This window comes from Aphelocoma coerulescens, chromosome 29 (genome assembly GCF_041296385.1).
Source record: "Aphelocoma coerulescens isolate FSJ_1873_10779 chromosome 29, UR_Acoe_1.0, whole genome shotgun sequence".
NCBI lineage: Eukaryota > Metazoa > Chordata > Aves > Passeriformes > Corvidae > Aphelocoma > Aphelocoma coerulescens.
This window is the reverse complement of record NC_091042.1, coordinates 1,329,663-1,353,786: the sequence shown is the minus strand read 5'-3', so window position 1 is coordinate 1,353,786 and position 24,124 is coordinate 1,329,663. Positions and strand designations below refer to the sequence as shown.

General features: G+C 63.6%; 5 protein-coding genes across 10 annotated transcripts; 2 read left to right on the top strand and 3 right to left on the bottom strand.

Annotated features, from left to right (window-relative positions):
- Positions 1–340: 340 nt before the first annotated feature.
- On the top strand, positions 341–3,389 carry DAZAP2 (DAZ associated protein 2). 2 transcript variants are annotated; one of them, XM_068997603.1, is made up of 4 exons: positions 341–424; positions 1,592–1,707; positions 1,966–2,202; positions 3,124–3,389. In XM_068997603.1, exons 1-4 carry the CDS (start codon positions 412–414, stop codon positions 3,250–3,252), a joined length of 495 nt encoding a protein of 164 aa, XP_068853704.1. In that variant the 5' UTR covers positions 341–411; the 3' UTR covers positions 3,253–3,389. The 2 variants fall into 2 exon arrangements, with proteins under 2 accessions (XP_068853704.1, XP_068853705.1); XM_068997604.1 differs by lacking the exon at positions 3,124–3,389 and adding an exon at positions 2,866–3,117.
- A 926-nt stretch (positions 3,390–4,315) lies between these two features.
- Positions 4,316–8,502, bottom strand: SMAGP (small cell adhesion glycoprotein). Of its 4 annotated transcripts, XM_068997609.1 has the most exons (5): positions 8,435–8,502; positions 5,541–5,613; positions 5,381–5,455; positions 5,108–5,297; positions 4,316–4,437 (listed from the first exon to the last, which is right to left on the bottom strand). In XM_068997609.1, the coding sequence occupies exons 2-4, from the start codon at positions 5,569–5,571 to the stop codon at positions 5,131–5,133; spliced, it is 273 nt and encodes a 90-aa protein (XP_068853710.1). In that variant the 5' UTR covers positions 5,572–5,613; positions 8,435–8,502; the 3' UTR covers positions 4,316–4,437; positions 5,108–5,130. The 4 variants fall into 4 exon arrangements, with proteins under 4 accessions (XP_068853710.1, XP_068853706.1, XP_068853708.1 ...); XM_068997605.1 differs by having other exon boundaries at positions 4,316–5,297; positions 8,435–8,501; XM_068997607.1 differs by lacking the exon at positions 8,435–8,502 and adding an exon at positions 8,086–8,159 and having other exon boundaries at positions 4,316–5,297.
- A 361-nt stretch (positions 8,503–8,863) lies between these two features.
- Positions 8,864–15,124, bottom strand: BIN2 (bridging integrator 2). Of its 2 annotated transcripts, XM_068997596.1 has the most exons (11): positions 15,047–15,124; positions 13,650–13,730; positions 13,483–13,537; positions 12,646–12,740; positions 11,796–11,891; positions 11,611–11,718; positions 11,427–11,512; positions 10,792–10,867; positions 10,395–10,477; positions 9,382–10,132; positions 8,864–9,058 (listed from the first exon to the last, which is right to left on the bottom strand). In XM_068997596.1, exons 1-11 carry the CDS (start codon positions 15,122–15,124, stop codon positions 8,951–8,953), a joined length of 1,617 nt encoding a protein of 538 aa, XP_068853697.1. In that variant the 3' UTR covers positions 8,864–8,950. The 2 variants fall into 2 exon arrangements, with proteins under 2 accessions (XP_068853697.1, XP_068853698.1); XM_068997597.1 differs by lacking the exons at positions 13,650–13,730; positions 15,047–15,124 and adding an exon at positions 13,277–13,315 and having other exon boundaries at positions 13,483–13,528.
- Positions 15,125–16,598: 1,474 nt separating this feature from the next.
- On the top strand, positions 16,599–18,480 carry LOC138100012 (chymotrypsin-like elastase family member 1). The gene is made up of 8 exons (XM_068997677.1): positions 16,599–16,647; positions 16,739–16,815; positions 16,913–17,013; positions 17,268–17,393; positions 17,481–17,617; positions 17,891–18,036; positions 18,119–18,268; positions 18,393–18,480. Exons 1-8 carry the CDS (start codon positions 16,605–16,607, stop codon positions 18,408–18,410), a joined length of 798 nt encoding a protein of 265 aa, XP_068853778.1. The 5' UTR covers positions 16,599–16,604; the 3' UTR covers positions 18,411–18,480.
- A 2,682-nt stretch (positions 18,481–21,162) lies between these two features.
- On the bottom strand, positions 21,163–23,046 carry CELA1 (chymotrypsin like elastase 1). Its single transcript, XM_068997642.1, has 8 exons — positions 22,998–23,046; positions 22,828–22,904; positions 22,630–22,730; positions 22,250–22,375; positions 22,026–22,162; positions 21,607–21,752; positions 21,375–21,524; positions 21,163–21,250 (listed from the first exon to the last, which is right to left on the bottom strand). The coding sequence occupies exons 1-8, from the start codon at positions 23,038–23,040 to the stop codon at positions 21,233–21,235; spliced, it is 798 nt and encodes a 265-aa protein (XP_068853743.1). The 5' UTR covers positions 23,041–23,046; the 3' UTR covers positions 21,163–21,232.
- Positions 23,047–24,124: the final 1,078 nt, after the last annotated feature.

Genomic DNA, 24,124 nt, shown 5'->3' with positions numbered 1-24,124 from the left:
GGTGGGGGGGCCCCCTGGGGCCAAGGGGGCCATTCGGAGGTCGCCCCAAAAAGGAGAGGTTCAGGGGACCCCCCACCAGCGCCCCCAGACCCCGCTTAGGGATCCCCCTCCCTCTGAGCCCTCCCAACCCCTGCCTGGGGACCCCAAGGCCCCCCCAGACCCTGTTTAGGGACAGCCCCCTCTCCTCCAGCCCCTCCGTTGTGACCCCATCCCCCCACAGGACACCCCCCCTCACTCTCCCTCCATTTCCCGCGGCCCCTTTAAGAACGCGCGGTCCCGCCCCGCCCGCGATGACGTCACGGCGCTCGCTTCCTGCCCCGCTTCCTGCCCTGTCCCTCACCCCCCCAGCGGGCCGCCCCCGCCTCCTCCTCCTCCTCCTCCTGCCCCGCCGTGACTCCGGGAGCCGCCGCCATGAACGGCAAAGGCAAGGCCGGGCCGCCGCCCCCCGCTCCCCTTCCACCGGAGCCCCCCCGCCCCCCTCCGGGAGCGCCGTCCCGGGCGCGCGGCGCCTTTAAGGGCTCGTGACGGCGCGGGATGGGCGGGGCCGCGCGGGGCTGGGGGGCGGGGCGAGGGTTGCCATGGAGACGCGTGCTCAGCCTCGCTTTGGCCCGGGGGGCGGGGCTGGGAGCGGGGTGGGGGAGATACCATGGGAGGGGCGGGGGGGGGGGCTGATGCCTTGTGGGGCAGTGGGGGGAGATACCGGGGGGGGGCACTGATAGCGGAGGGGGCACTGATAGCGGAGGGGGGGCACAGATAGCGGGGGGTGGGCACTGATAGCGGGGGGGGCACTGATAGCGGAGGGGGCACAGATAGCGGGGGGGGCACTGATAGCGGGGGGGGCACTGATAGCGGGGGGGGCACTGATAGTGGGGGGGGCACAGATAGCGGGGGGGCACTGATAGCGGGGGGGGCACTGATAGTGGGGGAGGGCACTGATAGTGGGGGGGGCACAGATAGTGGGGGAGGGCACTGATAGTGGGGGGGGCACAAATAGTGGGGGGGCACTGATAGCGGGGGTGGGCACTGATAGCGGGGGGGCACTGATAGCGGGGAGGGGGGCTCTGATAGTGGGGAGGGGGGCACTGATAGTGGGGGGGGCACTGATAGCGGGGAGGGGGGCACTGATGCTGTGGGGGGGGGGCACTGATAGCGGGGGGAGGGGGGCACTGATAGCGGGGGCAGTGGGGGGAGATACCGTGGGGGGGCAGTGATAGCGGAGAGAGGGGGGCACTGATAGCGGGGAGGGGGGCACTGATAGTGGGGGGGGCACTGATAGCGGGGAGGGGGGCACTGATAGTGGGGGGGGCACTGATAGCGGGGAGGGGGGCACTGATAGTGGGGGGGGCACTGATAGCGGGGAGGGGGGCACTGATAGTGGGGGGGGCACTGATAGCGGGGAGGGGGGCACTGATGCCGTGGGGGGGGGGGCACTGATGCCACAGGGGGAGGGGAACAGGGACGCCAATGCCATGGGGGGGAGGGGGGCGCAGGGCGCGGGGGCGATGCCTTTTCCAGGCAGGGCAGTTTTCTGCTCCATCCCAAACCCTCCAATCCTCCATCCCGGCTCTCCTGACCCGTTTCTCCCCCCCAGGGCCGTTCGCGGGCCAGCAGCCCTCGTTCCCCGGCCTGGCCCCCCCCGGGTACCCCCAGGCTCTGCCCCTGCCGCAGCCGCCCCCCTACCTTGACCCTGCACCTGCGTACCCCGAGGTAGGTGGGACACCTGTCCAGAGGGGCCCCTTACCCCTGGGACCCCATAGCCCCGGGAGAGCCCCAAAACTCACCTGGTTCCCCTGGACAGCGACACCCTCCATAGCCCAAGTGACCCCAAAAGCCCCATTAGAGCCCAGCGGTGAATCCCAGGTGATTCCCTGTTCCCGCAGGCAGGTGAGAGCCCCCCGGGTGCTGGATGCACACCTGGCTGTGGGATAACACCTGCCTGACCTTGCTGACTCGGCGTTTTTCCAGCTCTACCGTCTCAGCTTCGTCCCCCTGGGCGCTGCCAGCGTCCCCCCCGTGTCCCCGGCGTACCCGGGTGCGTCCCTGTACCTGCCCCTGGCCCCGCCGGTGCCCGTGGGGGCCCTGGGCTCGCCCGTGGCCTATTTCCCGCTGGGACAGGTGTATCCGCCGGGATCCGCGGTGCTGCTGGAAGGGGCATTTGACACCGGAGCCAGGCTGGGGACAGGGGGCAGCGGCGGCATCCCGGTGAGTGCAGGCGGATCTGCGGGATTTGGGCTTGGGGGGGAAGGTCTGGGACAGGTGGCACTGGCAGCATCGCCGGCAGTGCAGGTGGGTGCACAGAATGGGGGGAGTTGGGTGGGGAGGGAGCAGAAGATCTCCTGGCCCTGGCCCAGGGGAGTCCCAGCCCCATCCCAGCTGGCCTTGAGCACTTCCAGGTGGGATTGAGGATCGCAGGTGGCTCTGGCTCACAGCTGGGCCGGGCGTGGCCAGTGCTGCCCAAACCCTTGGCCACCTGACCTCACCTGTCCTCACACCTGGGCGTGTGAGCTGGGGAGGGTCCTGCTCGCTTGGTCCCTGCTTCCCCGGACTCCCTTGGCTCCCCTTCCCTGGAACCTGAGAGGTTCCTGCTCCCCTGGAATTCCCACCTGTGGCTCGTGGACAGGTGGAGAGCGTGTCCCCCAGGTGACAGCACAGGAGACAGGTGTCCCCCAGGTGTCCCCCAGGTATCCCCCAGGTGTCCCCCAGGTGTCCCCCAGGTATCCCCCAGGTGTCCCCCAGGTGTCCCCCAGGTGTCCCCCAGCTCCCAGGCCCAGGTGCTGCAGGTGTCAGAGGTGGGTCAGGGCTGAGTGTCCCACTCCCGGCCGCTGTCCCTCAGCAGGGTTTGGGGACATTGTTGTGTCCCCACAGGGGTTCGTGCCCACCCTGGGTGTGACACCAACCTGAGCTGTCCCGTTTTGTGACAGTGACCTCGTCTCCCTCCTCCTCGCATGACACTGACCGCGGCTGTCCCCTGCTGTGACAGTGACATCAGCTCTCTCCTGTGGCATAACCTTGTGCCCCGCTCCTGTCACGACACTGACGTTGCCTGACCCATCCTGTCGCGACAGTGACCTCGGCTGTCCCCTTGTCGTGACAGTGACCCGTCCCTCCGTTTGTGTCTTGCAGCCGCCGCCCGCCGGGTGCCCCCCGGGTGCCCCCCCGGTGCCCGTCCCGCCCGGAGCCGCCGTCCTGCTGCCCCCACGCAAGGGGGGCTTCGGCCTGGGGGGGGCCGGGGGTGGCTTCAGCCTCTGGTGAGGGGGGGGCCGGGTTTGGGGAGCCCCCCTGCCCGTCAGCACCTTCCCCCCAGTACCTGGGGAGCCCCAAAGGCCGGAGAGGGCCCCCCCCCGCAGGTGACACGAGTGGGTGATGGGGGAGGGGTTTGGGCAATGGGGGGGGGGGGGGGGTCCCGGGGGGGTTCATTCACAAATTGGGGTGAGTTCAGCCCTGCCCTTTTCTCATTTACATGCAGCTCTAATTAATTAACGGCCTAATCACACCCTGGGGAGTTGTTTCCCCTTCCACTGCCCTCTTCCCCCTGCTGGACCCATCCGGGTTTCCCTTCCTTTTGGGAAAGGTGGATTTTGGGTAGAAAACAGGCAAAATCTCCTCCCCCAGAAGCGAAATTCCCTCTCCAGAGGCAAAAATCCCCTTCCCAGCAGTGGGAAGGCCACCTGAGCCCTTCCTGGCCTCACTCCTGAGGTCCCCCCTCACTCTCTCCCATCTTTCTCCTCCGGAAACGTTTATTCTGGGATTTTTTAACCCGCTCCAAGTAACCTTGGATCGTTTGCACTTCAGCTCTAATCAAAGCCATGACCGGTGCCAGGGCCGTGCTGCAGCTCCCGTGGGATCATCCCATTCCAGCTAGAACCAGGTTTAACCGATGCTTAATTAGCAAACGCTTGGTTTTAACTCAAGCCTGGTGTTTTCGCACCCAGATTCCTTAAATCCGAGAGGCTGGTTTCCATCTGTCCGGGGGCGTGTGGGAGCTGTCAGTGAGCACAGACCCGCTTGGATCGGGGTCTGTTGGGGAATGGGGCGGTTTGGGAGGAGGGTTATCAATGGGGTTATCAATGAGTTGCTTCTCAGCGGGTTTATGAATGAGTTTTATGAATGGAACGTTTGTAGACGGATTTTTTATGAATGGGGTGTCTGTAAATGGGATGTGAATGAGTTTATCAATGGGTTTATCAGTGACTCATGGGTGCATTGATAACCAAACCTCCACAAGCTGAGGAGGAACATTTCAGGGATCCTCAATCGGGTGTTTTTTTTCTTTTTGGTTGTTATTTGATGAAAAAGGAGCTCAGATTTGACTCTGTTTTATCTTAGTATTTCACTTTAATCTGAATCCGTGTCCTGTGTGTGTGTGACCATCCCTGACTGTTCCCGAGCTCGGCTCTCGGACTCTCTGTGCTGCACTGAACTTGTGGAGTTTTTATACTAAAAACCAAAAATAAAATAAAGATTATTTTGAAAATGTAAATGAAGTGACAAATTTCTATCGGGCCTCTGAGAACCCTTTTGGCTGCTGCCAGCCGGGGGTTTCCTCACTTCTTTCCTTTTTCCTGCTGGGCTGGGAACTTCCTTTCTTGGGGCTGTTATTTCAGGGGGGCTGTCTGGGGTTTTTCCTGCCCTCGGGCACCCACATATTCCTTCCATGGTTGGCTTCATAAATTAAGGGAAAAACAAAACAAAAAACTAAAATCAGCCTCAACTTTAGGCAGAACCCCAGCTCCAGGGAATTTAGGTAGATCACAAGCTCCAGGAGATTCAGGCAGATCCCAGCTCCCGGAGGTTCAGGCAGAACCTCAACCCCAGGGGATTTAGGCAGGTTTCCAATTTAGGTGGATCCCCAAATCCAAGGAATTTAGGCAGAGCCCCAGCTCCAGAATTTAGATCCGAACTCCAGGGAATTTAGGCAGATTCCCATCTTAGGAAAATCCCCCACCTCCAAGAAATTTCATCAGATCCTCAGCTCCAGGATATTTAGGTAGACCCCCAACTCCAGGAAATTTGGGCAGATCCCAAATCCCCGATGCCGGGGAATTCAGGTAGCATCCTAACTTCTGAAAATTTACGCAGATCCCCCAGCTCCAGGGAATTTCGGGACCTGTGTGGATCCCAGGTGCATCCTTAGATAAAATATTCCTCCTTCTCCTTGGCCGGAGCCTCCTCGGCCCGCGGGGCCACGTCCGGCTCCGGCTGCTCGTAGGTGCGGTAGGAGCCCTGGTTCCGGTACAGGTAAATCCCGATCACCACCAGCACCGTCAGCAAGGTGAGGAACACCAGGGTGATCACCACTGCGGGGGAAGCAGAGGGGAGCGGGCGGTCAGCCCCGGGACGGCGGCACTGCCCCGGGGCGGAGCCGGAGGAGCGGCCTCACCTGCGATGACGGCGGTGTCGGCGCCCTCATGGCCAGGAGGGGTGGGAGCCTTCCTCAGGTACGGGGTCGTCAGGTCTTCCTCGGGACAGAGGAGAGAGGGAGGGCCTGAGCCAGGCGGAGAAGGTGGGAAGAGCCCGGAAAAGCGGCTCCAGGTGCTCACCTGCGCTCAGGTGGGGTCGATCTCCCTCCATCGCATCGGCTCCTTCCAGGTGAAGGTTTGGAGTCCTTCAGAGCTGCCAAAAATAGCGATAAAAGCGGTAAATTCCCCACTCACTGCCCCATCACCTGTGCTCAGGTGGGGCTGAGATCCCTCCTTCCAGTGGCTCCTTCCAGGTGAGGCTCCGGGTTCCTTCGGAACTGCCAAAAATAGGGATAAAAGCAGTGAATTCTCATGAATCTCCCCGAAAGGCCGGGCGCGAGGGGGGAGGGGGGCGCGGCACCAGTAACGCACTGGTATTACTGGGACTGGGGTCGGAGCCGGGACAGGGAAGGACCAGCCCCTGACTGGATTCCTCCCAAATTTTGAGAGCTTCAGATTGCTTGAAAGTCCTTGAAAATGCCCTAAATCCGCGGCCGGAGGTCGATGCCGCAGCCGGGACGTGGAATTGCTGGACCCACCTCGGCTGTGCCCGGTGGGGGCCCCCGGGACCCCCCAAAATGTCCCGGCGGTGGCTCCGGCGCTCGGGGCCGGGCGGCTCCGGGGCTCGGGGATTCCGTGACTCAGCGCGGTCGGGAGCGAATCAAATCCCATTTGTTTGGGGTTTTTAAAAAAAGAGGAAATCGAGCGGCGGGAGCGCGGCCGCGGGTCGGGAGCGGGGCGGGGCCACGGCCGGGGGGGGCCGGGAATTGGGGCCGGGGGGCGCCGGGAATTGGGGAAAAATGAACGTTCGGGAGGGGCGGGACCCCGAGCAGGCAATGCCCGCCTCGGGCTGGCACAAGCCACCCGCTCATTAAACTCCGTTTTACTTAAAACCAGCTCTGCTTTAAGCCGAACTTCTATTTAAACTCAGTTTTAATTTAAACCCAGCTTTGCTTTAAACCTGGTTTTGCTGTAATACCAGTTCTGCTTTAAAACCAGCCCTGCGTTAAACCTTGCTTTGTTTTAATCATGTTTTACTTTAAATTTTGTTTTGCTTGAAACCCAGCTTTGCTTGAAACCAAACTCTGCATTAATCCCAACTTTGTTTTAAACCCGATTTTGCCTTAAACTCAGCTTTGCTTTAAACTCAGCTTTTCATTGAACCCGATTTTCTTTGCAGCTCAATTTTGCTTTAAACCTGTTTTTACTTTAGTCCCAGTTTTATGTTAAACGCAGCTTTTCTTTAAACTTGATTTTGCTTTAAACCCAACTTTAAGTCCAGCTTCTCATTAAACCCAGCTTTGAATTAGACCTGATTTTGCTTTAAACCCAGCTTTGAATTAGACCTGATTTTGCTTTAAACCCAGCTTTCCTTTAAACCCAGTTTGCTTTAGACATAATTTTGCCTTAAACTGTTTTGCATTAAATCCAGTTTTGCTTTAATCCCAGCTTTGTTTTAAACTCAGTTTCGCTTTAAACCCAGCTTTGAATTAAACCAAGTTTTGCTTTAAACAGTTTTGCTTTAAATCCAGTTTCGCTTTAAACCCGGTTTTGCTTTAACCCAGCTGTTCATTAAACCCAGCTTTGCTGTGAAGCTCCCCCAGCAGCGCTGGCCAGGAAGCCACGGGCCTTCCCCAAAGCCAACCACGACCTTCCCAAGGAGCAGCTGCTGCTCCCGGGTGGCTTCAGAGCGGAAACTGGGTCTAACTTCCCCAAAAGAGACCGGGATTTAAGAGAAAAAGAGGAAAAGGCGCCGCTGGACGGGACGGGAGCTGGTCCGAGCCTCAGGGAGGGATTCTTGGGAAGAGTCTGGCATTGCCGGTGGGAAACACAAACCGGTTCTGCGCCCAGCTCCCGACAAACGGAATGCTGGGACCCACAGCACCCAAAAAACCGGAATCCTGGGACTCAGCAAAGGTCTAAACCCAGTTTTATCTGAGGAAAGGTTTGATTTCCATCCAACCACCCGTGGTCATGGAGGTGGAGCTCCTCGTGCTCTGTCCGGGGGCAGGGATGCTCCCTGTGGATGGCCCTCGCTGCTCCCGCCTTGGGATGGTGGGAATGGTTCCCAAAACCCAGCGGGAAGGATCCGGTGCTTCCCAGCGCGGAAATCCACGGGGAGTTTGGCGGTGCCAGGCCGGGATGCGGCCCGGAAGAGGGGGCTGGCAGCGGGACTGAATCATCCCCAGCACGCCGCAGCCCGATGGATTTCCATGTGTTTTTAAAGCCCTCATCTTCCTCATTCCTGCGCTCCGGCCGAGCGGCTCGAGAGCCGCTCCCGAGGGAACCCAACCCCGCTCCGCTGCTCTGATCCCCAAAACTCCTTCGAGGAGCGCTGGGGCTGCAGCCCCCCATTCCCGCCCCCCATTCCCGTCCCCATTCCCATGCGCATTCCTGGTGTCCGGAGGACAGGATGAGCAAACCACCCCCACAGGGATTTTTTATGGGGTGCTTAGCAGTGCCTTCACAGCCCCCCCGTTCCCATCCCACTTCCATTCCCATTCCCGGCGGAGGGAGGATGGGATCAGCAAACGTCTCCACAGGCTTCTTTTGGGGGTGCTCAGCAGCACCTTCCCAGCCCCCCCTTCCCCTCCCCAGCGGACGGAGGACGGGATTTGCTGCTCACCCTCATTTCTTCTCCGTCACCTTGCCATGATCCCCTGGGATCAGCACTTTGCTCCCCGTTTCCCCCTCAGCTTTCCTGCCGGATTTCCTGTTTTCAGCCTCTCCCTGTGGCAGGATCCGGCCTTTTCCCTCCCCTCCCACCCCAAATCCAGCTGGAAAATGCCCGGCCGAGCCCCAACATTCCGGCTTCACCCCAAACCAGCTGCACACCCCGGCCCTCACTGCGGGGCTCCGGTGCCTCCGTGTCCAAAACCCCGTGCCTGGCGCACCCACCCCCTCCGAGCCCCCCCAGGGAACGGGAATTCCGGGGGGGCATCCCGGCACCCGGGTCCCGCTCCTGCAGCTCTTACCTGCCGGCACCACGTGCGGCTCCAGGTGCAGGCGTTGCCCAGGTGGAGGCGTTGCCCTTTCCCTACCTCACCTTTCCAGTTCGGCTGGAATGAGGATCAGCCCCCGGGATTCCTCCTCCGTTAACCCCTCGCTGGCTGCGGAGCCAAACCCTCACCCCGGCGACCGGGAATGGGGCTTTGTGTGGGAATGGGGAAATTCCGGATCATGGGAGGGGAAAATTGGGGTGTTTTGGGGTTTTTTGGCATGACGGCGCATTTTCCGGGAGCTGGTGGAACAGGCTCGGCGCCTTCTCCCTGAGTCACGGGTGGTGGAGGGGGGGAGAGAGTGACAACCCCCAACCCCCCCGCACTCAGCCACCCCAAACCCGCCGGTGGGGATCCCCCCGGACCCCTCCGCAATCCCAGATAGAGATTTGGGATTTTTCCACCTTTTCCACCTTTATTTTGGACGGGATGGGGGCTGGGAAACGCATCCTGGGGAACGAATTTGGGGAAGACGCCGCATTTCCCGTGGGATCACAGGGCGCTGAGGAGCTCGGGGGGGTCCTGGGGGAGGTCTGCAGCACCTGGGGAATCCCGGCTCGCGTCCTGGCTCGTGTCCTGCTCCGGTGTCCCGGAACAGCCCTGGGAGAGACACGAGGGTGACACGGGCACCTCGTGATTCCGTTAAACCCCACCCGAAAGTGACCCCCCCACGCCCCATTGCAGCCGCCTGGGTTGGAGATCCAGAGGGGGATCGGCCGTTCCCGGGGCCCGACACCGCGGGGAGGGGCAGGTCCAGCCCCACCTGCAGCACAGAGTGTCCCCCGGGCCGGGTTTGTCCCCCGGGCCAGCCCCGTGTCCCCACGTCCCGCCCGGGGGTCCCCCCAGCCAGGAATCCCCCTGTGCGTGCTCCCCGCTCCCACCCCTGGCGTCTCCCAGAACTTTCCCACCTGAGTTTTGCCCACCTTTGGCTCGATATCCGTCACCTCCGCGCTGTCCCCGGTGTCACCGCGCTGTGCCCTGTCACCGCCGAGCTGGCACGGCTCCCGGGGACGCGCCGGTGCCGCCGCCGCGGGCCCGAGGACATCGCCGGGGACAGCTGCGGTGGGGGACGGTGGCACCGGGGGACGTGCCTGACCCTCGGCGCTGGTGGCCGTGCTGTCCCCTGCCGTGCCCGTGGCTTTTCCCGGCTCTGGGGACGCGGTGCCGGTGGCCTGGGCAATGGCCTCGGATAAAATCAGTGACGCCAGGGAGGTGGCGATGCCCTCGGGGCCCCCCCGCTCCCCGCTGTCGCCCCCCGGCTCCGGACCCCCGCTGGAGGGGTCGGCCCCCGGCTCCGCGGCTGTCGCCGATGCCTCCCGACCAGGGGACAGAGAGTGGGGGTCGGAGGTGGGCTCCGGAATCTCCTCGCTGGACACCGACACCGTCACCGATGTCTCCTGCTCCGGGGACCCCTTGTCGTGGCCGGGGCCGGGCTCCTCCGTCTCCTCGCTGGACACCGACGCCGTGTCCAGAGACCCCCCGCTGGCGGGCGAAGCCGGGGGGGGCCCGGGGGAAACAGTCCCCAGGTCCCCGTTGGAGGTGGCATCGGTGGCAGCGCTGTCCCCGCCGGGGGACCCCAGTGTCGCCTCCGCGTCCACCACGGGCGCCTTGTCCGGGCAGGGGAACATGGCCGGGGGGCTCACGGGCGAGGAGATGACCAGCGAGCGGCGGTTGCTGGGGGGGGACACAGAGGGGTTCAGCTTCGGGTGTCTCCAAGAGTCCCTGGGGTGTCACTGGCCCAGCTTGCAGGTGACGTTGCCCCACCCAGCGGGACCCGGATTAACTCCCCAGGACCACCAAAAGCACGCTCAGCCCCCCATTTGGCGGATGCCCACCCGCCCCAGGGCTTTGGGACCGGACTCCATCACATTTGTGGGGGTTGGGGGCGATTTGTCCCCTTATCCCCCGCTGTCCCCTCAGCTCCCCCAGGTATTACCTGGGGACACCTTTGATGATGAAGACCTTGCTCGAGTGCTGCTTCTCCAGTTTGCTCATCACCTCGTACAGGTCTCGGTTGAGCTGGGGAGGGAGGACACGGGAACACTTCAGGGGGCCCCCAGGTGCCCCCCATCACCCGGGGGCTCAGCAGGGCCCCCAACACCTGGGGACACCCCGAACACTCTCGGGCTGCTCTGAATGAATTAAATGAAGAGTGAGGACTCTGGGGGTGTGGGGGGAAGCAGCGGGGTAGCCACCTGGGGACACCTGGGGAGGCCTGGGGACACCTGGGGAAGCCTGGGGACACCTGGGGGGGCCTGAGGAGGCCTGGGGACACCTGGGGAAGCCTGGTGCTGCCAGGGGGTGGGGGAGGTGTTTTGAGGTGCCCTCCCCACCTTGCTCATCTCCTTGTAGAAGACGTCACGGAGGTTGGAGATGTTCTGGAAAACGGTGACGTAGCAGGCGATGCGGCTGCGGGGGGACACCAGAGGGGTCTGGGGGTGCCCACGATGTCCCACGGAGGGGACACCGGAGGGGTCTGGGGGTGCTCACCCACGTCCCACCCGCATCCAACTCCGTGGACCCCACAGAGAAGGGGGATGGCCCCCTCAGGGCCACCCCATGGATGCTGTGGAGTTGCCACCTCCCACTGTCACAGGCCCCCGTGGCCAGTGTCCCCCAGGATCCCCGACGTGTCCCCAGGGTGGATTCTGAGGAGAGACCCAGGCCAATTCTTCCCTGCCGTGGGGGGAACTCACCCTCCCGATGGCACCTGTGCCCAGCCCGTGTCCCCCAGCCCCACGATGTCCCCCTGCCCCTGCAGAGCCCCCCAGCCCCACGATGTCCCCACCCCCTGATCCACGATGTCCCCAAACCCTTGCGATGTCTCCCAGCCCCGTGATATCCCCAGCCCGGCAACCCCCCCCGTGACCTCCAGCCCCACGATGTCCCAAATCCCTGCAGCGTCCCCCCAGCCCCCGAATGTCCCCGAGCCCCCGCGATGCCCCCAGCCCCTGTGAGAGCCCCATACCTGCCGTACAGGACCGGCAGCTCCTCCCGCAGGTCCCTGTTCAGGTCCTCAAACACCGCCTGGGCTTTGTTGAACTCCTCCTCAGCCTGCGGGGAGGGACACGGGGGGGCCGTGGCTTTGTCCGCACGGCCGGGGGACTGTGCCCCCATGGGGCCTGTGCCGGGGGGTCCCAGGGGGTCCCAACCTTGGCGATTTTGGCCTCATCCTTTTTCTTGGCGCTCTGCAGAGCCTCCAGGTGATGCCGGGCACTGTCGTAGTCCACAAGCTTTCGGCCCCGCTTGGCGATGCGCTCCTGGGGGGCGACAGGTGAGCCAGGACCCCCCCGTGGTCCCCCTGCCCCCAACCCCGCCCGGCCGCGCAGGGGGGCACCTTGAAGTCCCCGAACTGAGCCAGGTAATTCTCCATGAGCCGCAGCGCTTGGTCGGCCAACTTCGCCTCGTAGTCATCCCACAGGAGGTCATTGCTCTGGGGGGACAGGGACAGAGGTGACACCCGGGACCCTCCAACCCCCTCGGACAGGGACAGAGGTGACACCCGGGACCCTCCAACCCCCCTGGACAAGGACAGAGGTGACACCCGGGACCCTCCAACCCCCTCGGACAGGGACAGAGGTGACACCCGGGACCCTCCAACCCCCTCGGACAGGGACAGAGGTGACACCCGGGACCCTCCAAACCCCTCGGACAGGGACAGAGGTGACACCCGGGACCCTCCAACCCCCTCGGACAGGGACAGAGGTGACACCCGGGACCCTCCAACCCCCCCGGACAGGGACAGAGGTGACACCCGGGACCCTCCAACCCCCCCGGACAGGGACAGAGGTGACACCCGGGACCCTCCAAGCCCCCGGACAAGGACAGAGGTGACACCCGGGACCCTCCAACCCCCCCGGACAGGGACAGGGGTGACACCTGGGACCCTCCAAGCCCCCGGACAGGGACAGAAGTGACACCTGGGACCCTCCAACCCCCCCCGGACAGGGACAGAGGTGACAGCCGGGACCCTCCAAGCCCCCGGACAAGGACAGAGGTGACAGCCGGGACCCTCCAAGCCCTCGGACAGGGACAGAGGTGACACCCGGGACCCTCCAACCCCCTCGGACAGGGACAGAGGTGACAGCCGGGACCCTCCAAGCCCTCGGACAGGGACAGAGGTGACACCCGGGACCCTCCAACCTCCCCAGGCTTCAAGGGGACCCTTGGGGACACGCAGGGCTCACGTCGGCGATGGCTCGGAGCTCCTCGTGCCCGTCCCACTCAGGGCTGTAAATCTCCTGCAGCGTCTCGGCCACCTTGCGGGAGCTCTCGTGCATCACTGGGGGCACAGATAGCGGCCATTACCCCTCATCGATTATTCGTTATCGCTATTAATTAATTCGTTGTTGTCTGATGTCATTTATTAGCCCGGGTATGTTGTTCTAAATTATTTATTGTCTCTTTATTATCCCAGATATAACACATATATCCGATAGATGATATATGTATTATCTGCTTATTTTCTATTTTATATCCCATATATGATATATATCCCATATATAATATATATCCCATATATATCTATTTATTACTTATTATCCCACATACAGTATTTTTATTATTATTGTATCTTTAATATCTCTTTAATATCTATTATTTATCTTTTTATTATCTCTGTTACTTTTATCTCTTTATTATCCCATGTTTTTCATATATAATGATATATCTATATATATATCATATAAATGCATGTTGTATATCTCGTATATGTAAGATATATAATATATATCTCATATATAATATATTTATTATCTATTATCCCACCTAGAGTATTTTTATTATCTATTTTCTCTTTATTATCTATTTGTAGCTTACCATCTATTTATTCTCAATATTTCTTTCGATTTATTACTTCTGCTGATTTAATAATGATTCTTTATTAATAATCGATTTATTATGAGCACGATTTCTCTCCTCTGATATTCCTTATTTACTATCCCGGCTCACAGACCCGGCGAGGCTCCCCCCGAGCCCTTCCCTGCTCCCGGGTTTTCCTGGGACGTTTGGGGTCGGTCCCGCACCTCTCACGGCTCCCACGAACCCCTTGAGGTCCTTGTAGAGTTTGTGCCCCTCGTTCTGCAAAACACGGCGGCGAGGGGGGGTCAGGGCTGCCCCCGGGGCTGGGGGGGCACAGAGACCCCCGGGCAGGCTCGGGGTGTCCCCCGTGTCCCCACTGTCCCCCTGTCACCTGCTGCAGGTGGAAGTTGTAGGCGCTCTGCTCGAACTGCTCGTCTTTGGTTTCCACCGTTTTGCCCAATTTTTGCAAAACCTGTGATGGAGACAGAGGGGAGGAGCGCCCACCACACGCCGGGGTCACGGGGCTGTGCCCCCCAAAACCCCCTGAAGGGCTGCCGAGGATCCGGCAGGACAGGATTTATGTGGAAATGCAAAATTTCGGTGGATCCCCAGTGCTTTTGTTCTTTTCAGGAAAACAGTGAATTTTTGGGTGCCAACCCGTCCCCTCCCGCCCTCCCAAACCCTATGGCTGCAGTCCTGTGCACCCCAAAACACCCTGAGCTCCGACGGTGGGGCACAGGGGACACCATGAGGAGGATGAGGAGGGTCTGAGGCTGAAGGAGAGGGGAGAGATTTGGGGTGTCCAGACTGAGCCTCCTGGGAAGAGGCTGAGTCTGGACTGGGGCAGTTTTGGGGTGTCCAGGAAGCTCCCCTGGGAAGAGACTGGGGCCAGGCATGAGGGAGTTGTGGGGTGCCCAGGAAGAGGGTGACCCTCCGGAAAATGACTGAAGCCAGATGGGGGGAAATTCAAGATGTCCAGGAGAGGCTGACCCGCCCCCCCCCCCGTCCCCCTCCTGCTGGGGCCAGGCAGGAGGGACTTTTGGGGTGTCCACAAAGAGCTTGATCCCCACAGGAAGAGGCCAGGGCTGGGAGCAGGGAGCTTTGGAGTGTCCAGGAAGAGGTCGGGGCCGGCTGGGAGGGAGATTTGCCGTGTGCGGGAAGCAGCCGGAGCCTGGCCCGGGATGATTGAGCCCTGGAGAGCCCAATTTAGCACCGAGCCCTGGCCAGGAAACCCGGGAAGGGAGGGTTTGAGGGGGGGGGGGGTCTTTGTGTCAGCCTAAAATGGGAGTCACGGCTGCTTTTTTGGGCAGAGAAAAGGAAAGAGCCCCCTCCCCCCCCCCCGAGGTGCCCCCCAGCAGCTGAGAATTGCCCTGCTCGTGCCGCTTCCGCAGCCCTTCCCCCCCATTTCCTGTGGGGCCGGTGCCGATCTCACCGGCATTCCTGGGACCACCGGCCACGCCGGGTCCTGCTGGGGACTGTCACCCCCAGCCAGCCCACAGGGACCCTGTGCCATCACCCCACAGCCCCCCCATAACCTCTACAAGGCGTTTTGGGTGGAAAACCCCCCACGACTAGAGAAGCCAAAGTATCTTGGGGAGCTCTGGGAGATGCCATCGTCCAAAGCCTTGGAGCAACGATGATGTTGACCCCGAAACCCCCAAATTCCCACCCTCTGACCACCCAAAGGTGCCGAGCGGTGCCGTTTGGGCCCCCTCGAGAGCTCTGTGGTGGGAAAGAAGGACAAATCCAGTAAAAGCTGGGATCTGGGGGTGGCTGGCACCTCCATACCTTCTCCTGGGCGCGGCTGAAGCGCTTCTGGACCTGCCTGGCGAAGAGCCCGGCGCTGCCGCTCCTGCCCTCGGCCATGGCCCCGGCCCGGCCCCTCCCGCGGCCCCGGAGCTGCCGTTGGAGGGTTTTGATGGAGGAAGTTGGAGGCAAGGCCAGGCAGCATCCGCTGCGCACCCCGGAACCCCCGGAAAGGCTCCCCCGGCACCCGGCACAGGGCTGGGGCACAGGGCTGGGGGCCATGGAGGAGCCGGCAGTGGGAGGGAGCCACAAGGATCATCGAGGCGGCTCTTGGCCCTGCACGGGACAACCCCAAAAGTCCACAGACAACAAAATCCTGGTGCTCAAGACTGTTGTCAGAAAGGTCCCTGACCTCTCGGATCAGGGAATAACCAGAGTTGGAAGGGACCCACGAGGATGATCAAGGTCACCACTCAGTTCTGCAAAAGACAACCCCAAAGATGCCCAAAATCCCAATGTCCAAGAGCGGTGTCCAAGTGCTCCCTGATGTCCGGAATCATGGAACCATGGATATCCTGACTTGGAAGGGCCCACTGGGAACAAAGAAACGTGGAACATCTGGAGTTGCATAGGACACAAGTTGTGTGTCCGAATCTTGGCCCTGCACAGGACAATCCCAAAAATCTCATTAATCCACAAATCCCAAATTTTAGCCCTAAAATGAGTCTACAGCCCTTTGTGCCACAACTGGGGGCGCAGCTTTGGATTGGGGTGTCCCTGCGTGGGGCAGAGCCGTTGCCGCTGTCCCTCGCCGTGTGCCCTTGGTGCTGATAGAACCAACACGGGATCGTTTGGAGATTGTGTCCCTGAGAAATCTTGTGTTTTCCTTGGAGATAAGGGCAGAAGGGCAGCAGGTGCTTTTTACTCCCTTCATTTTTCTTTGCCTGGGTGAGCCCATGAACCCCGTGATCCCAAATGCTGCTTGCCAGCGCCTGCGCCTCGAGGGCCAAGGTTCCCCCCCAAAACAGCCTCAATTTGGAGTTGAAGGGCTAAAAAAGGACACCGTTTTGGCCAGAACTCCGGGCTTTACTTCAAACCGTAGCGCCGCTTCATTTAGCCCCAAAGTCAGGCCCCGGGGAGGCCGAGCCCCGGCCCCGCTCCAGCGCTGGCTGTGCCGGGGGGTTGGCGAGGGGCTGGAGGTCGTGCCCCGTTTGTGCCTCGATTTCCCCACGCCAGCGCCCATGCGGCTCCATTCGGGTGTTGGATCAGACTCTGGGACCGTCCCACAAATCAAGGCCACGGAGAGCCGCAGCCGAGGCCCCCTGGGGCCGAGCCCGGGACAACCTCGGGACACGGCTCCGGGACACGGGAGCAGGAAGGTGCCGGCGCGGGGCGGCGTCTGCGCGGGATCCGGAGCCGAGGGGCGCTCGGGGTGCCCGTGGGGTGCCTCGGCCTCGGCGCCGTGTGTGCTTTGGCAGAGGGGCCAAGGCCGCTCGCTGGGGCCGCGGCACCTGCTTCCCTTCCCGCGCCTCCTCCCGCGGCCCCGTTAAAGCGGCCGCGGGGCAGCGCCTCGGCCCCGCCGTGGACACCGCGCTCCAGGATGATGCTGCAGCTCGTGCTCCTCGCCGCCCTCGCCCTCTGCGGTGAGTCCCGCCCGGAGCCTTCGGCCTCGGCACCTCCTGACACCCTCCCTGACCCCCCCGCTGGGGACTCACGCCGTCCCTCTGTCCCCAGGGCGCTGCTCCGAGCTCGATGGGATGCAGCGGGTGGTCGGTGGGACCGAGGCGCGCCTGCACGCCTGGCCCTACCAGGTGAGTCCTGCCGGGGTCCCACGGGCGATCCCGGGACTCTCCTCGCCCCGGGACCCTGCGCTGAGCCCCCCCTGCCCGTGTCTCGCCCCCTCCCCAGATCTCCCTCCAGTATTACTCCGGGGGCAGCTGGCACCACACCTGCGGAGGCTCCCTCATCCAGACGAACTGGGTGATGACCGCCGCCCACTGCGTGAGCAAGTGAGCAGGGCGGGCCCCCTCCTTCCTCTCGGGAAAGCTCCTTTCCCCCCCCCCAAAACCCTTTCCAAGGAGAAAGTCCGGCTGCCCCAAGCCGCAGAGCGGCCGCCCTTGGAGGGCTTTTGGGCTCCTCCGGCAGGGGCTCCACGGGGCTGCTCCGGGAGCATCGTCTCCCTGCTCTGCCCCTTCCGCATCAGCTCACGCTTGGAATGACCGTACTTTGGGGCTGAAGGAGTGTTTTTGCACCTTCCCGGCAGTAACCTGAGCTACCGTGTGGTGGCCGGCGACCACAACCTCAACACGAACGAGGGCAGCGAGCAGATCTTCAGCGTCAGCAAGATCATCGTCCACCCCTACTGGAACAGCAACAACGTGGCCGCGGGGTAACGCCCGCGGGAGGGGACCTGGGGGGAGCCCGGCCGGGATCCGGCCCGGGGGTCCTTGTAACATCCTCTCCCTCCCCGCCGCAGCTACGACATCGCCCTGTTCCGCCTGAGCACCTCCGCCACCCTGAACAGCGCCGTGCAGCTGGCGGTGCTGCCCCAGGAGGGCACCATCCTGCCCAACAACTACCCCTGCTACATCACCGGCTGGGGGCTCACCCGCAGTGAGTGACGGGCTGCCCCCGCCCCAAATTCCCCCGAGGCCGGGCAACGCCGGCAGCCCAGGGAGCTCTCGGAGCCCTTGGCGGCCCCAGGAGGCTTCGCTCGGGGCTTCGCTCGGGGCACGCAGGTGCCCAGCGCCGGCTGGGGCCGCGCCGACCTTTGGGGGGACGGACGGGGCCAGGGGTGCTGGGCGGGGGCCGCGGCTCTGCTCTGGCCGGGCCCTTGCGGGCTCCGGCGGCTGCGAGCCGGCGCTGACCGGCGCCGGGTCCGTGCAGGCAACGGGCAGCTGTCCAGCGTCCTGCTCCAGGCCTACCTGCCCGTCGTGGACTACCAGACCTGCTCCAGCGCGTCCTACTGGGGCTCCACCGTCAAGAACACCATGGTGTGCGCCGGCGGCGACGGCGTGCGCTCCGGCTGCCAGGTCCGGCCCCGCGCCCCGCGCTGCCCCCCGGCACCCCCGGCGCCCCCCGCAGCCCCGGCTCACGCCGCTCCTCGCTCCGCAGGGCGATTCCGGCGGTCCCCTGCACTGCGCCGTCAACGGCCAGTACCAGGTGCACGGCGTCACCAGCTTCGTGTCCAGCCAGGGCTGCAACGTCGTCCGCAAACCCACCGTGTTCACCCGCGTCTCCGCCTACGTCTCCTGGATCAACAGCGTAAGGCGGCCGCGCCGGGCCGAGCCGGGCCGGGCCGGACCGGGGCTCAGCCCCAGCGCTCTCGGGGCACCTCTGCGCCGGCCCCGGCCCCGCGCGGCTCAGCCCGGCCCCTTCTCCCTTCCAGGTCATCGCCCAGAACTGAGCAGAGCGGGACAAGCGCCCGCTCGCCCTCGCCCACGGACATCCCCTGACTCCCCCGCGCCGCGCTCCGGGCTTCTCGCCCCCGAGCCGGGGCCAATAAAATCTCTCTTCCCGTCTCTGTGCCTCGGTGCTGCCTTGTCCCGCGCCCGCCGATCCTTCCTCCTCCGGCCCGGCATCCTCCTCCCCTCCCATGCCCCGCACCATCCCTTGCCCGCCTCCTCCTCCTCGCCCCTCAGGGAAGAGCCCTGGGCAGCAGGAGCCGGCTCCGAGCTGTCGGGGCAGCCCGAGCGTCTGTGAGATGCTGGCAGAGGGGGGGGAATGCTGCAAATCCCCTTCCTGGGCAGCAAGGCGGATCCTTGGGAATGCGGGGGGCACCCAGAGGATACGGGGCCATCCCATCGCGATTTTCCCTGACACTCGCTCCGTTTCTCGTCCCAAACGGACCTCCTTGGCCATGAGAGATGGCGGGTTCGGGACTGTCACCTCCTCGTCCCTCAGCTGCATCCTGCGGCTGTGCCACAACCCCCCAGCCCGGGGGCAAACCGCCAGCACCACCGTGCCCCAAACACCCACTTTACGCCCAAAACAGACGCCGCTGCGTGGATCCAGTGGCCCGGGGGGGTTCCTCTCACCCCTTTGTCGTGTCCTGCTGAACAAAACACCCAAGGACAGCAAGATGGCCCTCCCAGCACTGGGGTGGCTTCAGGAGCAGCGGCTGCACCTGGCACTGCTGAAGCCCCTCGAGGGCTATGTCCACTTCTGCCCCTCCCAACAAGAAAAACACTTGAGGAGGAGCTGGACCATGTCTGGAGAAGGGAACAGAGCTGGGGAAGGGGCTGCAGCAGCTGAGGGAGCTGGGGAGGCTCAGCCTGGAGCAAAGGAGGCTCAGGGGGGACCTTGTGGCTCTGCACAACTCCCTGACAGGAGGGGATCAGCCGGGGGGGTCGGGCTCTGCTCCCAGGGAACAGGGACAGGAGGAGAGGGAACGGCCTCAGGCTGGGTCAGGGGAGGCTCAGGGTGGACAGCAGCAGGAATTTCCCCACGGAAAGGGTGCTCAGGCCTTGGCAGGGGCTGCCCAGGGAGTTTGGAGTCCCCATCCCTGGAGGTCTTCAGGGAAGGACTGGAGGTGGCACTCAGTGCTCTGGGCTGGTGACAAGGTGGGCAGCGGGCACAGCTTGGCCTCGATGGGCTGGGAGGGCTTTTCCCACCTCAGGGATTCTGGGATTCCATGCTTGGTGTGTCAGGAACGCAGCTGGTGCAGTAGCTCAGCTTGCGGCTGAGATGAAGGCTGAGCTCTGGGTGGTACCAGAGACTGGGAACTGCTGAGCCTTTGCCGACCCTTTGGAGAGCAGCGGCACAGCCGGGTGCGTGGACACTGGGCGAGATGGGAGGGGCCGAAGATTTGGGAGGAAGAGCCAAACTTGCACTCTTGGACTGTGAGGGGATAAACCTGAGGGGTTCCCTTGTTGGGGCTCCTCCTCAGAGGCAGCAGCTCAGGCTGTGCCTGCGTCACTGCCCCGGGATCGACGGCTTCGTGGAAGAGGACACTGAGACTGCCGTGGGAAACCAGGGCTGGAACCGCTGAGGAAACAGCGCCAGACCTTGGGACTGGGGGATGTGGGGGGTGCAGGGGGGCCCGTCGGATCACTGGAGACACTGATGTGAAGGGGCTCCGACCCCCACAGTGAAAGTCTCTTGAGGTGAGAGTGCAACAGCCGGAGAATCTTGGGAATGCTCAGACTGGGAAGTTTCCTTAATGAGGGCAGCAGGCCCAGCACTGCAGCTGGTCAAGGAAGGGGATTGTCCCACTCTCCTGATGTCCAGCCTGAACTTCCCCTCTTCCCTCTCCTCCTGTCCCTGTTCCCTGGCAGCAGAGCCCGACCCCCCTGGCTGCCCCCTCCGTCAGGGAGTTGTGCAGAGCCACAAGGTCCCCCCTGAGCCTCCTTTGCTCCAGGCTGAGCCTCCCCAGCTCCCTCAGCTGCTGCAGCCCCTTCCCCAGCTCTGTTCCCTTCTCCAGACATGGTCCAGCTCCTCCTCAAGTGTTTTTCTTGTTGGGAGGGGCAGAAGTGGACACAGCCCTCGAGGGGCTTCAGCAGTGCCAGGTGCAGCCGCTGCTCCTGAAGCCACCCCAGTGCTGGGAGGGCCATCTTGCTGTTCTTGGGTGTTTTGTTCAGCAGGTCACGACAAAGGGGTGAGAGGAACCCCCCCGGGCCACTGGATCCACGCAGCGGCGTCTGTTTTGGGCGTAAAGTGGGTGTTTGGGGCACGGTGGTGCTGGCGGTTTGCCCCCGGGCTGGGGGGTTGTGGCACAGCCGCAGGATGCAGCTGAGGGACGAGGAGGTGACAGTCCCCGACCCCGGCATCTCTCATGGCCAAGGAGGTCCGTTTGGGACGAGAAACGGAGCGAGTGTCAGGGAAAATCGCGATGGGATGGCCCCGTATCCTCTGGGTGCCCCCCGCATTCCCAAGGATCCGCCTTGCTGCCCAGGAAGGGGATTTGCAGCATTCCCCCCCCTCTGCCAGCATCTCACAGACGCTCGGGCTGCCCCGACAGCTCGGAGCCGGCTCCTGCTGCCCAGGGCTCTTCCCTGAGGGGCGAGGAGGAGGAGGCGGGCAAGGGATGGTGCGGGGCATGGGAGGGGAGGAGGATGCCGGGCCGGAGGAGGAAGGATCGGCGGGCGCGGGACAAGGCAGCACCGAGGCACAGAGACGGGAAGAGAGATTTTATTGGCCCCGGCTCGGGGGCGAGAAGCCCGGAGCGCGGCGCGGGGGAGTCAGGGGATGTCCGTGGGCGAGGGCGAGCGGGCGCTTGTCCCGCTCTGCTCAGTTCTGGGCGATGACCTGGAAGGGAGAAGGGGCCGGGCTGAGCCGCGCGGGGCCGGGGCCAGCGCAGAGGTGCCCCGAGAGCGCTGGGGCTGAGCCCCGGCCCGGCCCGGCCCGGCTCGGCCCGGCGCGGCCGCCTTACGCTGTTGATCCAGGAGACGTAGGCGGAGACGCGGGTGAACACGGTGGGTTTGCGGACGACGTTGCAGCCCTGGCTGGACACGAAGCTGGTGACGCCGTGCACCTGGTACTGGCCGTTGACGGCGCAGTGCAGGGGACCGCCGGAATCGCCCTGCGGAGCGAGGAGCGGCGTGAGCCGGGGCTGCGGGGGGCGCCGGGGGTGCCGGGGGGCAGCGCGGGGCGCGGGGCCGGACCTGGCAGCCGGAGCGCACGCCGTCGCCGCCGGCGCACACCATGGTGTTCTTGACGGTGGAGCCCCAGTAGGACGCGCTGGAGCAGGTCTGGTAGTCCACGACGGGCAGGTAGGCCTGGAGCAGGACGCTGGACAGCTGCCCGTTGCCTGCACGGACCCGGCGCCGGTCAGCGCCGGCTCGCAGCCGCCGGAGCCCGCAAGGGCCCGGCCAGAGCAGAGCCGCGGCCCCCGCCCAGCCCCCCTGGCCCCGTCCGTCCCCCCAAAGGTCGGCGCGGCCCCAGCCGGCGCTGGGCACCTGCGTGCCCCGAGCGAAGCCCCGAGCGAAGCCTCCTGGGGCCGCCAAGGGCTCCGAGAGCTCCCTGGGCTGCCGGCGTTGCCCGGCCTCGGGGGAATTTGGGGCGGGGGCAGCCCGTCACTCACTGCGGGTGAGCCCCCAGCCGGTGATGTAGCAGGGGTAGTTGTTGGGCAGGATGGTGCCCTCCTGGGGCAGCACCGCCAGCTGCACGGCGCTGTTCAGGGTGGCGGAGGTGCTCAGGCGGAACAGGGCGATGTCGTAGCTGCGGCGGGGAGGGAGAGGATGTTACAAGGACCCCCGGGCCGGATCCCGGCCGGGCTCCCCCCAGGTCCCCTCCCGCGGGCGTTACCCCGCGGCCACGTTGTTGCTGTTCCAGTAGGGGTGGACGATGATCTTGCTGACGCTGAAGATCTGCTCGCTGCCCTCGTTCGTGTTGAGGTTGTGGTCGCCGGCCACCACACGGTAGCTCAGGTTACTGCCGGGAAGGTGCAAAAACACTCCTTCAGCCCCAAAGTACGGTCATTCCAAGCGTGAGCTGATGCGGAAGGGGCAGAGCAGGGAGACGATGCTCCCGGAGCAGCCCCGTGGAGCCCCTGCCGGAGGAGCCCAAAAGCCCTCCAAGGGCGGCCGCTCTGCGGCTTGGGGCAGCCGGACTTTCTCCTTGGAAAGGGTTTTGGGGGGGGGGAAAGGAGCTTTCCCGAGAGGAAGGAGGGGGCCCGCCCTGCTCACTTGCTCACGCAGTGGGCGGCGGTCATCACCCAGTTCGTCTGGATGAGGGAGCCTCCGCAGGTGTGGTGCCAGCTGCCCCCGGAGTAATACTGGAGGGAGATCTGGGGAGGGGGCGAGACACGGGCAGGGGGGGCTCAGCGCAGGGTCCCGGGGCGAGGAGAGTCCCGGGATCGCCCGTGGGACCCCGGCAGGACTCACCTGGTAGGGCCAGGCGTGCAGGCGCGCCTCGGTCCCACCGACCACCCGCTGCATCCCATCGAGCTCGGAGCAGCGCCCTGGGGACAGAGGGACGGCGTGAGTCCCCAGCGGGGGGGGGTCAGGGAGGGTGTCAGGAGGTGCCGAGGCCGAAGGCTCCGGGCGGGACTCACCGCAGAGGGCGAGGGCGGCGAGGAGCACGAGCTGCAGCATCATCCTGGAGCGCGGTGTCCACGGCGGGGCCGAGGCGCTGCCCCGCGGCCGCTTTAACGGGGCCGCGGGAGGAGGCGCGGGAAGGGAAGCAGGTGCCGCGGCCCCAGCGAGCGGCCTTGGCCCCTCTGCCAAAGCACACACGGCGCCGAGGCCGAGGCACCCCACGGGCACCCCGAGAGCCCCTCGGCTCCGGATCCCGCGCAGACGCCGCCCCGCGCCGGCATCTTCCTGCTCCCGTGTCCCGGAGCCGTGTCCCGAGGTTGTCCCGGGCTCGGCCCCAGGGGGCCTCGGCTGCGGCTCTCCGTGGCCTTGATTTGTGGGACGGTCCCAGAGTCTGATCCAACACCCGAATGGAGCCGCATGGGCGCTGGCGTGGGGAAATCGAGGCACAAACGGGGCACGACCTCCAGCCCCTCGCCAACCCCCCGGCACAGCCAGCGCTGGAGCGGGGCCGGGGCTCGGCCTCCCCGGGGCCTGACTTTGGGGCTAAATGAAGCAGCGCTACGGTTTGAAATAAAGCCCGGAGTTCTGGCCAAAACGGTGTCCTTTTTTAGCCCTTCAACTCCAAATTGAGGCTGTTTTGGGGGGGGGAACCTTGGCCCTCGAGGCGCAGGCGCTGGCAAGCAGCATTTGGGATCACGGGGTTCATGGGCTCACCCAGGCAAAGAAAAATGAAGGGAGTAAAAAGCACCTGCTGCCCTTCTGCCCTTATCTCCAAGGAAAACACAAGATTTCTCAGGGACACAATCTCCAAACGATCCCGTGTTGGTTCTATCAGCACCAAGGGCACGCGGCGAGGGACAGCGGCAACGGCTCCGCCCCACGCAGGGACACCCCAATCCAAAGCTGCGCCCCCAGTTGTGGCACAAAATGCTGTAGACTCATTTTAGGGCTAAATAGGGAGTTTCTAGGGCAGGAAGAGGGAGGGTTATAATGTGAGAGGATTGTGGGGAGTTTGGAAAGGCCGGAGACAGCATTTGTGTAAAATAAATCATCTCTTTATTTGAGGTTGTGTGTCTAGGACAGGTTCTTCTCTCGCCTCCTGCCATGTCCTGGAGGATTTTCCGCCCACTATAAATGAAATGGC

Coding starts and splice junctions, on each gene's coding strand:
- BIN2 (XM_068997596.1), bottom strand. CDS start 15,124: ATGGCCGAGGGCAGGAGCGGCAGCGCCGGGCTCTTCGCCAGGCAGGTC. Junction 12,741..13,482: donor GTTCGTGGGAGCCGTGAGAG/GTGCGGGACCGA, acceptor CTGTGCCCCCAG/TGATGCACGAGAGCTCCCGC. Junction 9,059..9,381: donor TGACGGATATCGAGCCAAAG/GTGGGCAAAACT, acceptor TGTCTCTCCCAG/GGCTGTTCCGGGACACCGGA.
- LOC138100012 (XM_068997677.1), top strand. CDS start 16,605: ATGATGCTGCAGCTCGTGCTCCTCGCCGCCCTCGCCCTCTGCG. Junction 17,014..17,267: donor GCCGCCCACTGCGTGAGCAA/GTGAGCAGGGCG, acceptor CCTTCCCGGCAG/TAACCTGAGCTACCGTGTGG. Junction 18,037..18,118: donor GCGTGCGCTCCGGCTGCCAG/GTCCGGCCCCGC, acceptor CTCGCTCCGCAG/GGCGATTCCGGCGGTCCCCT.
- DAZAP2 (XM_068997603.1), top strand. Junction 1,708..1,965: donor CTGCACCTGCGTACCCCGAG/GTAGGTGGGACA, acceptor GCGTTTTTCCAG/CTCTACCGTCTCAGCTTCGT. Junction 2,203..3,123: donor GGGGCAGCGGCGGCATCCCG/GTGAGTGCAGGC, acceptor TGTGTCTTGCAG/CCGCCGCCCGCCGGGTGCCC.
- SMAGP (XM_068997609.1), bottom strand. CDS start 5,571: ATGGAGGGAGATCGACCCCACCTGAGCGCAG. Junction 5,456..5,540: donor TCGACCCCACCTGAGCGCAG/GTGAGCACCTGG, acceptor GTCCCGAGGAAG/ACCTGACGACCCCGTACCTG. Junction 5,298..5,380: donor CGACACCGCCGTCATCGCAG/GTGAGGCCGCTC, acceptor CTTCCCCCGCAG/TGGTGATCACCCTGGTGTTC.
- CELA1 (XM_068997642.1), bottom strand. CDS start 23,040: ATGATGCTGCAGCTCGTGCTCCTCGCCGCCCTCGCCCTCTGCG. Junction 22,163..22,249: donor AGCAACAACGTGGCCGCGGG/GTAACGCCCGCG, acceptor TCCCCGCCGCAG/CTACGACATCGCCCTGTTCC. Junction 21,753..22,025: donor CGGCTGGGGGCTCACCCGCA/GTGAGTGACGGG, acceptor GGGTCCGTGCAG/GCAACGGGCAGCTGTCCAGC.